This window comes from Mizuhopecten yessoensis, unplaced genomic scaffold (assembly GCF_002113885.1).
Source record: "Mizuhopecten yessoensis strain PY_sf001 unplaced genomic scaffold, ASM211388v2 scaffold11125, whole genome shotgun sequence".
Taxonomy (NCBI): Eukaryota; Metazoa; Mollusca; class Bivalvia; order Pectinida; family Pectinidae; genus Mizuhopecten; species Mizuhopecten yessoensis.
The window spans coordinates 1220657-1232201 of record NW_018408892.1 but is presented as its reverse complement, the minus strand read 5'-3'; the positions used below and the strand labels follow the sequence as shown (position 1 = coordinate 1232201).

The 11545-nt window shown below is 43.5% G+C and overlaps 1 protein-coding gene across 4 annotated transcripts in view; it reads left to right on the top strand.

The window, feature by feature from the left end:
• LOC110466220 (hypoxia-inducible factor 1-alpha-like) overlaps positions 1–11545 on the top strand; it is a 34279-nt gene that overhangs the window by 17939 nt on the left and 4795 nt on the right. For 3 of the 4 annotated variants that reach the window (XM_021522602.1, XM_021522601.1, XM_021522600.1), the window contains 4 exons: positions 469–610; positions 7257–7363; positions 8023–8170; positions 8350–10510. In XM_021522602.1, the coding sequence (XP_021378277.1) occupies positions 469–610; positions 7257–7363; positions 8023–8170; positions 8350–10510 (2558 nt within the window). The remainder of the gene's footprint in view (positions 1–468; positions 611–7256; positions 7364–8022; positions 8171–8349; positions 10511–11545) is intronic. The other variant, XM_021522603.1, reaches the window with a different exon arrangement.

Below are 11545 nucleotides of genomic sequence, written 5' to 3'. Positions count from 1 at the left end.
AAGATCTACTTGGCCGATTGAACTGAAACTTTGTAGGAATGATCGAATCATGGTCCTGACAAAGTGTTGTTATTTTTCGGGTCAATCAGAAATACAATTTGGCTGCCATGGCCGCTATTTTGCTACTAAGTTCTAATAGGCCGATCTCACTTAAAATTGGTCTAGGAATGATCAGCTCATGGTCCTGACAAAGTTAAGTTAACATTATACTATTTTTTACCCAAATTGGTACATATTTCAACAACAAAAATAAATACTATAGACTCAGGTGACCGTTAAGGCCCATGGGCCTCTTGTATTACAATACTGGTAGATCTTCATCTACTTATATTACAATACCGGTAGATCTTCATCTACTGATATTACAATACTAAAATCTTCATATACTTATATTACAATACTAGTAGATCTTCATCTACTGATATTACAATAGTCTGCAGCGTCAATAACAATTGGTTCAATTTTCAGATAAACAGAACACCTGGTTGATTGCAGTTGGACGGCCAGTCAGGAACCGAGTCATACATGAGTTATCGGTGATGGCTTTAGACAAACTGGAGTGGTGCAGTCAGCACAGTATGGATGGCACAGTCTTATTTACAGATCAACGGTATGTATAGCCTTAAATTCTATCAGCTAAACGAATGAGCATCAACACCAAGAATACTGTTACGGTAGACTTTTTATTTTTGACAATGTTGTGGTAGGCTGTCAAATTTATTACTCTTGGATGGAGCTATGCTTGATTATCCTTGTGATATCCACCTCTGATTTCTGTACCAGACAGACCACAGACGAGGACGTTGGATCTCCGTGCCGGATAATTTTGTTGCATTGGTTTGCCAACATTTTCATTCCATTTTCTCATAACCTTATTCTAGTTTAGTTCTAGTCACTATTATTGCACAGAAAGAAAAACGGTATAAATTACATGAACATCTGAACTGTAAGACTAACCCTTCCTCCTTGATCATCAGCAGAATTTTGTATTATTCTAATTGTTGCTTGTCGAGACACACTGTGTTTTTTAGCTCACCTGGTCCGAAGGACCAAGGTGAGCTTATGCCATACCGTGGCGTCTGTCTGTCTGTCGTCCGTCCGTCCGTCCGTCCGTTCGTCGGTCGTCGTCTATGCGTTAACAATTTCTTCAAACGAATTCTTCTTCTTACCCGCTGATTGGAATTTAACTCAATTTGAATGGAAGCATCCCTAGGTGGTGGGGATTCAAAATTATACAAATGGTAGGCTGACACCCAAGGGGGCTTAGGGGCAGTGCCAAAAATATGGTTATTTGGTTATATTGCTTTAAGCAACTTCTTCTCTACATCTAAAAGATGGACATCAACCAATTTTGACTGGAAGCATCCCTAGGTAGTGGGGATTCAAAATTGTACAAAAGGTAGGGTTAACCCCACAGGGGGCTGAGGTGGGGGGCCAAAAGGGAACAATTTAGATATATTGCTATAAACGACTTTTTCTATAGAACTATGCAATGGTTATCAATCTTATTTGGTCAGAAGCATTCATGGGAGGCGGGGATTCAAAATTGTTCAAATGGTGGGGCTGAACCCCAAGGGAGCTTAGGGGCGGCTCCAAAAATATGGTTATTTGGCTATGTTGCTTTAAGCAACTTCTTCTCTACAACTATAAACGATGGACATAAACCATATTTGACTGGAAGCATTCCTAGGTAGTGGGGATTCAAAATTGTACAAATGATTGGACAGACCTCCCAGGGGGCAGATGGGCGGAGCCAAAAGTTTGGCTATATTGCTTTAAATTACTTCTTCTGTAGAACTATGCACTGGATATCAATCATATTTTGTTGGAAGCATTCATGGGAGGCAGGGATTCAAATCTTACAAGTAGTGGGGCTGACCCCCTTGGCTAAAGGGTGGGGCCAAAAATAGTTTATTACTTGGAAATGGTTGAGATCCCCACCCTATAACCATATATACAATTGCTGACTATGAAGAGAAGAATGCACATATGCTTCCAGGATTGCCAGGGGTCTGGCCCCACCCTTGGAGACATAGTCCCTATGTGATAACTTTGAAACGGTTGAGATCACACCCCAAAACTGTATATACAAATGCTGGGCATAAAGAGACAAATGCAGTCATAATATATGAATTGACCCCAAGGTCTGCCCCACCCTTAGAGACTTAACCCCTGGGTCATAACATTGAAACAGTTAAGATCCCCAGCCCAAAACTATATATACAATTGTTGAGCCTATAAAGAGACAAATGCAGTCATGATATTATATAATTGATCCCGGGGTCTGGCCACAACCCTAGGGACACAGTTTCTGAATCCCACCTTGGAAACAGTTGAGATCCCCACTCCATAACCATAAATAAAATTGCTGGGCATGAAAATTCTAATACAGATATGATACAAGGATTTGCCTTGGGGTCTGGCCCATTCCCTTAGATCTCATTCGGAGAATATTTTGCCTTTGCCATGATTACTTTTGATATCCAGGTGAGTGATACAGGCCCTCTGGGCCTCTTGTTTTAAATGTACACCTTGTTTAAATAAATGTTCCAAATTTAAAAAACCCATAAACTATAGATCAGTAAAATCACCCAACAAAATTCTTCAAATAAAGAAACAGATACTGTGATTTATTATTCTAGAGTCCAAGTTCCTTTTTATGGTTTGATTTTAAATGTCAATATTGTATTTTGGTTAAGTACAGTAACATGATGGATGAATGTGATTCTTACATTAAGGCTTTACTGATATTTTCATTTCATATTATAGCTTTTAAAATAAACACAGGTATATAAAACTTTGCTTTGTATCCTAGCAACAACATGACAACAAAACAAACAAAATGTAGTGACACTTTCAAAAATTAATTTGTAGAATGTATACAAGTTTCATATTATTACAGTTGTGGGGCTGCACAAAGCACCAAAAATAGCATGCGTACACCGTGCATACATCGTTCACACACCATCCGCACATCGTCCACACATAGTGTGCACAACTGTGCGATTTAGCAATCGTTCGCCCCGTTGTGCGCTTCTCTCCGCACAACTGTTCGATTTGATATCATTTGTAGATCAAAATTACGGAATGACAAAAATACGTAAGGCTTGTATGCGATAACGTACACTGTGTATATATCTGTAATTTCTCATCACAATAATCAAGGTTTTACAATTTCACAATGCGTGTTACACAGTACTAGTATTACAGCGATCGTTAGGCTGTCAAGAATGGGTTTGGCTCCAAGGTAACAGAACAGGTAAATAACAATTTTATGAGTGTCCAGAGTTTTACCTGACCAGTGCCTGACACACAGAGCTGATATGCGATACCGTTTTACCGTAATGAATATATAGTATTTGTTATTTGCATTCATTTGGCTATAGCTCCCCTTCACCTGGATTTTCACCCATACCCTGACACCACTAGGGACCAATGTTTATTAAGATTCCTTATGTCTAAACATTTACGAGTTATCCGACCGCTTAATGAGAGCCCAGTAGCACTCTATTTCAACCTCCAATCACACTTACTTCGGGACGTAGAATATCAAATCAATGAAATTCTCCCCACTGATACCACACCCTTGAGTCTACCACAAAAGGGAAACGATTGGAGCACTACTGGATACACCAACCACACAACCCGACACCACTAGGGATCACCAACTACACACCCTGACACCACTAGGGATCACCAACTATACACCCTGACACCACTAGGGATTGGAGCACTACTGGATACACCAACCACACAACCCGGCACCACTAGGGATCACCAACTACACACCCTGACACTACTAGGGATCACCAACTACACACCCTGACGCCACTAGGGTTTACCAACCACACCCCCTGACACCACTAGGGATCACCAACTGCACACCCTGACACCACTAGGGATCACCAACTACACACCCTGACGCCACTAGGGTTTACCAACCACACACCCTGACACCACTAGGGATACCAACTACACACCCTGACACCACTAGGGATTACCAACTACACACCCTGACACTACTAGGGATCACCAACTATACACCCTGATACCACTAGGGACCACCAACTATACACCCTGACACCACTAGGGATCACCAACTATACACCCTGACACCACTAGGAACACTAACTACACACCCTGACACTACTAGGGATCACCAACTACACACCCTGACACCACTAGGGATCACCGACTACATACCCTGACACTACTAGGGATCACCAACTACACACCCTGACACTACTAGGGATCACCAACTACACACCCTGACCCCACTAGGGATCACCAACTACATACCCTGACACTACTAGGGATCACCAACTAAACACCCTGATACCACTAGGGACCACCAACTATACACCCTGACACCACTAGGGATTACCAACTTCACACCACACCACTAGGGATCCCCAACTACACACCCTGACACCACTAGGGACCACCAACTGCACACCCTGACCCCACTAGGGATCACCAACTATACACCCTGATACCACTAGGGATCACCAACTACACACCTTGACACCACTAGGGATCACCACCTACACACCCTGACACCACTAGGTACACCAACTACATCCCCTGACACCACTAGGGATCACCAACTCCCCACCTTGACACTACTAGGGATCACCAACTACTCACCCTGACACCACTAGGTACACCAACTACATGCCCTGACACCACTAGGGATCACCAACTCCCCCCCCTGACACCACTGGATACACCAACTATACAACCTGACACCACTAGGGATCACCAACTACATTCCCTGACACCACTAGGGATCACCAACTTCATACTCTGACACCACTAGGGATCACCAACTTCACCCCCTGACACCACTAGAGATCACCAACTACACACCCTGACACCACTACCCTGACACCACTAGGGATCACCAACTTCCCACCTTGACACTACTAGGGATCACCAACTACACACACTGACACTACTAGGGATCACCAACTACACCCCCTGACCCCACAAGGTACACCAACTACATACCCTGACACCACTAGAGATCACCAACTACACCCCCTGACACCACTAGGTACACCAACTACATGCCCTGACACCACTAGGGATCACCAACTACCAACCTTGACACGACTAGGGATCACCAACTACACACCCTGACCCCACTAGGGATCACCAACTACCCCCCCTGACCCCACTAGGGTTCACCAACCACACACCCTGACACCACTAGGGATAACCACCTAGACACCCTGATACTACTAGGGATCACCAACTATACACCCTGATACCACTAGGGACCACCAACTATACACCCTGACACCACTAGGGATCCCCAACTACACCCCCTGACACTCCTAGGGATCACCAACTACACCCCCTGACACCACTAGAGATCACCAACTACGCACCCTGACACCACTAGGGATCACAAACCACACACCCTGACAACACTAGGGATCACCAACTACACACCCTGAAACCACTAGGGATCACCAACTAAACACCCTGACACCACTAGGGATCACCAACCACACACCCTGACACCACTAGGGATTACCAACTTCACACCACACCACTAGGGATCCCCAACTACACACCCTGACACCACTAGGGATTACAAACTACACACCCTGACACCCCTAGGGATCACCAACTACCCACCCTGACAGGATTACCAACTACACACCCTGACACCACTAGAGATTACCAACTACACACCCTGACACCACTAGAGATCACAAACTACACACCCTGACACCACTAGAGATCACCAACTATACCCCCTGACACCACTAGGGATCACCAACTACCCTCCCTGACACCACTGGATTCACCAACTATACACCCTGACACCACTAGGGATTACCAACTACACACCCTAACACCCCTAGGGATCACCAACCACACACCCTGACACCACCAGGGTTCACCAACTACACCCCTGACACCACTAGGGATCACCAACTACATCCCCTGACACCACTAGGGATCACCAACTACATTCCCTGACACCACTAGGGATCACCAACTTCCCACCTTGACACTACTAGGGATCACCAACTACACACCCTGACATCACTAGGGATCACCAACTACCCACCTTGACACCACTAGGGATCACCAACTACACCCCCTGACCCCACTAGGGATCACCAACTACCCCCCCTGACCCCACTAGGGTTCACCAACCACACACCCTGACACCACTAGGGATACCAACAACACACCCTGACACCACTAGGGATTACCAACTTCACACCACACCACTAGGGATCCCCAACTACACACCCTGACACCACTAGGGATTAGGGATCACCAACTACATACCCAGACACCACTAGGGATCACCAACTGCACACCCTGACACCACTACACACCCTGACACCACTAGGGATTAACACCCTGACACCACTAGAGATCACCAACTATACACCCTGACACCACAAGGGATCACCAACTACACACCCTGACACCGCTAGGGATCACCAACTACACACCTTGACACCACTAGGGCTCACCAACTACACACCCTGACACCACTAGAGATTACCAACTACACACCCTGACACCACTAGAGATCACAAACTACACACCCTGACACCACTAGAGATCACCAACTACACCCCCTGACACCACTAGGTACACCAACTACATGCCCTGACACCACTAGGGATCACCAACTACCCACCTTGACACTACTAGGGATCACCAACTACTCACCCTGACACCACTAGGTACACCAACTACATGCCCTGACACCACTAGGGATCACCAACTCCCCACCCTGACACCACTAGGGATCACCAACTTCCCACCTTGACACTACTAGGGATCACCAACTACACACACTGACACTACTAGGGATCACCAACTACACACCCAGACACCACTAGGTACACCAACTACATACCCTGACACCACGAGGGATCACCAACTACACACCCTGACACCACTAGGGATCACAAACCACACACCCTGACAACACTAGGGTTCACCAACTACACACCCTGACACCACTAGGGATTACCAACTACACACCCTGACACCCCTAGGGATCACCAACCACACACCCTGACACCACCAGGGTTCACCAACTACACACCCTGACACCACTAGGGATTACCAACTTCACACCCTGACACTACTAGGGACCAATGTCTAAGGGTAAATGTTGCACCCTCAGTCATTCACCCTGACACTACTAGGGACCAATGTCTAAGGGTAAATGTTGCACCCTCAGTCATTCCTATATAATAGTGATTGTGTTTCAGGATATCCCAGTGCCTGGGGGTCTTTTCAGGAGAGAGTGCTGGGAATTCATGTTACCGTTACATTGTACCAGAAGATATCCAGGCCGTCAGCGTCAGTCATATGAAAAGTGGGTTAACTTCCCAAAGAAAATAACTCAAGATTCCTGTAAATGTTACTGGTTACATGTGAATGTGGCTTGAAAATGTAACTGAAAATGATATTATATTATCAATTTACTGCCTATTTAGCTATAAGTTGCCAGTGAAAGTGATTAATGAATAACATATTACCATTCACAGGTAATTTACAATATCCATAGGCAACTTACCACATTCGCAAATAGAGATTAGGACCAAAATATTAGGCTGAATTTTATATATAGGCTCAGCTTTGTACAGTCATTGATTTTGAATATCAACATTTTTGAATATCCTGTTTATGAAAGCTATATGGTGCTGTGATTTTGAGAAAGTAAAATATGATGGGGGAATGAATTTTCTGTTAACTTGATTGCTTTGTCTGTGCATAGTACAAATGAACACTCAAAAACGGAAAAACATTCAACTCACAAATAAAGTATGTACAATTATTATTCCTCAAGAAACGAAGAATATTCTGTTTATTACTTTTTGCTCTATAAAGTGATTTGTTCTCGTGCACAGATAATCCATATTCCTCCAAGATATTTTTCATATAATTGCCGTCTATGGAAGTGAACAATTGTCACATTGATTGTAGGAGGGGAAGTGAAAGTCATGTGAACAGCATATATGTTTGGTATTACAGTTATGACGGACGATGAGGTACCACAAACCATCTTTAGGTTGAAGATTCCAAATCAGGTTGTGAAATACATAATGTCTCGCTCTGTCGTCGTGCGGGATTCATGGAAGAAAGAGGCCAAATTCATCTCCAGCATCAACATAATCATAGAGTGAGTTTATCATCAGTACATATTGTATGGTCATGTAGCATGATAAATCCGCTTTTACAAAGGAAGTTTTAAGTTGGTTGATTATACTGAAATAACACTATATGTGTAACCTCGGGTTGAAACCATTTTTTCTTTGCATAGGAACTAATGACTTTTTTTGTTTTGTTCATCATTTCCAGAAAGACTGAAGGGGACCAATTACTGGAGGAACAAAAGAAGAAGGTTGATGCCCTAATTGCTGTCACTAATTTATTAAGCCTCCATGAGGACAGCCCCAAGATTACAGCCCAGGGTGAGGACAGGTTGGACAACAGCTGTATTGATCCGGAGCTTGGGAACGATTGTGGTACCTCAGAGAGTCCGAACAGTAGTGACAAAGACTTTGAATCAAATGGATCAACCACCTCTTTGCTATCCACTGATTTGAGCCCTACCGAAAATAGGTCGAGCTCGGGATCTATGAAGTTTGGCACACCTTTACTTAAAAGTCTTTTGGTTGGTGACATCACCACTACGCCTAACACTCTATTGACTTACACTGCTCAGGATAGTAGTGAAACGTCTCCAATCAGCATTTGTTCACATTCAATCAATAGCGGTAATCCTCAGCCCTTCAACACCAGTCCAGAGAATAGAAATGTCACTGATCAAGCCAAAAATGATAGTCAACTGAAGGGGAACAGTCCTCCACCCTGTAGTGGAGGAAGCCTGCATGTCACATGTGATAAAAGGAGTCTACCTTTTAGCAATGGAGCAGATGGTCACCAATCTAACATTGGGGAGATATCGCATGTTTATCATGGGAGTCCAAATATCAACAATGTAGGAAGCAGTGGGGATATTTTAACAAGTAGCTGCATCAATAAAGACTTAATCAGCATGACAGACCACTCGTGTGGTCAGGACACTCCAGCCATGTTCAATTTACAGAGGGTGAGAAACTGGACAGCTTCACTCTCAGAAGTAGAAATGGATATGGCTAGAAATACAGATCTTGGTGATTCCCCTGGCGACTGCTACAGTCTTAGCAATCTGACCCACCTGCATTCGCATTCCGACACAAGTAGTCCCACCATTGGTAGCCATGTTACTACCCCGCCTAATTCGGACCAATCAAGCTTACTATTTAGTCAACCAGGCTCTGTACAATCATATATATCTCCTGGCCAGTCAAGCCCTTTATCTAGCATAAATCTGACATTACAGCCAGTCTTACCATTTCATCAGACTAGCTTGACACTTTTAAGTTCAGCCGATGACAAGGAAAATTTACAGCATTCCAACATTTCCAAAAGCCCACCTTACCCCATACCTTCTAGCTTTACGTGTCACTCAAGCCTACCAGTTAGTCAATCCATTCCTGCTCAATCAGGCTTTTTGTATGGCCAGCCTAATTCATTACAGTTGAACATGCCTTATGGAGCGACTAAGTTAAATTTAACCCACAGTCATGCTGACTCTGGAGAATCAGGTCAGTTATACAATCAGTCTTGCCATGGCCAGGTGCAGCCAACTCTAGCCTTCGCTAAGTCTGGTCTTGAAGAGGAAGTTTTTGACTATAGTGAGCCCTGTTCTGACCAATCATGTTTACCATTACATTGGTCTTGCACCACACATTCCAGAACGATCCCTAGCCAACAAAGTCCCAAATCGCCAAATTTACCATCGTCAAGGCTGCTTCGTCAACAATCATTCAGTGAACAGTCTAACTCTGTAGGAAGTCCTCACTACAATCAGCTTCATTTTGAACAGACTAACCATAATGGTATGAATGTACCTACTGTCCGGAAAAGCTCTTCCGACAATCAGTCAGAAAAAGTGGTTAATCAGTTGTATGAACAGTCCATGAACCAGGAACATTACGCACAGGGTCAATCAGGATCAAGTCGGTATAGATGTGAACAGAAGAACACTGATTATAGCCAACTGTGTGGTACAGAACAGCGAAGTATACCAATCTCTGTACAGGGAAGCACACCATGGAAGCATAATCCCATACAGAGTACAACAGGTATCAGTTCTACACAATTGAACGTAATTTACAATGATAATACCCCTGTGATTGCGGAGAAAGATTTAAACAGCAGCATTTCCCACGAGCAGGCAACAAATTCTGTCTCTGCCACCAAATCCTCGGAAGCTTTCCAATGGAAAAAAGATGCTGCACATTTGGAGCTGGCTGGTCAGCTCCATGCAAAACATAAACAGCTGAGCGAGTCACTTGGATCCCAGGAGTCTGTCTTGGATCAAGTTCAAGGAAACTTATCTCTGCTCATGGACACACAAACTAACAGTGGACATAATGGTACGGGAATACTTCAGAATGTTTTCAATCTGCAGGTAGGGACGAGAGAGGTGGTAAACCGTATTACTGCGATATATTGATAAAAGGAATAGATGAAAGTAACGCTCAAATATGCACAATTATTGCACTTCAGCTAATATCCAACATATTTTAACAGTCAAATAAGATGGCTAGTAATTTTCAATAATACATGAGCATTTTTTGTAATATAAAAACATTTATTTGGATTATGATTTCCAGCGAGCAGAAGATTTCTTTGATGAAATATAAAAGGTTTCGATCTCGGTTTGGTTCAAGTAAACAATGTTTGTATGCTTTAAAGATAATTATGTTCAATTTTTATCTCACCTGGCCCGAAGGGCCAAGTGAGCTTATGGCATGGTGCGGCGTCCGTCGTCCGTCCGTTGTCCGGCGTCCGTCCGGTGTCAACTTTTTACTTTAAACAACTTCTTCTCAGTAACCAAAAGGCCTAGGGTGATGATATTTGGCCAGTAACATGCTTTGATGAAGGGCTACCAAGTTTGTTCAAATAAATGACCTTCATCAATTTTCAAGGTCACAGGGGTCAAATATGTAAAAATCTTTAATCGACTTCTTCTGAATAACCAAGAGGCCTAGGATGATGATATTTGGCCAGTAACATGCTGGGATGATGGGCTACCAAGTTTGTTCAAATAAATGACCTTGACTTATATTCAAGGTCACAGAGGGCAAATATGTTTAAAACATTTAAACAACTTCTTCTGAATAACCAATAGGCCTAGGGTGATGATATTTGGCCAGTAACATGCTTGGATGAAGGGCTACCAAGTTGTTCAAATAAATGACCTTCATCCATTTTCAAGGTCACAGGGGTCAGATATGTTAAAATCTTTATATAACTTCTTCTGAATAACCAAGAGGCATAGGATGATGATATTTGGCCAGTAACATGCTGGGATGAAGGGCTACCAAGTTTGTTCAAATAAATGACCTTGACTTATATTCAAGGTCACAGAGGGCAAATATGTTTAAAACATTTAAACAACTTCTTCTGAATAACCAATAGGCCTAGGGTGATGATATTTGGC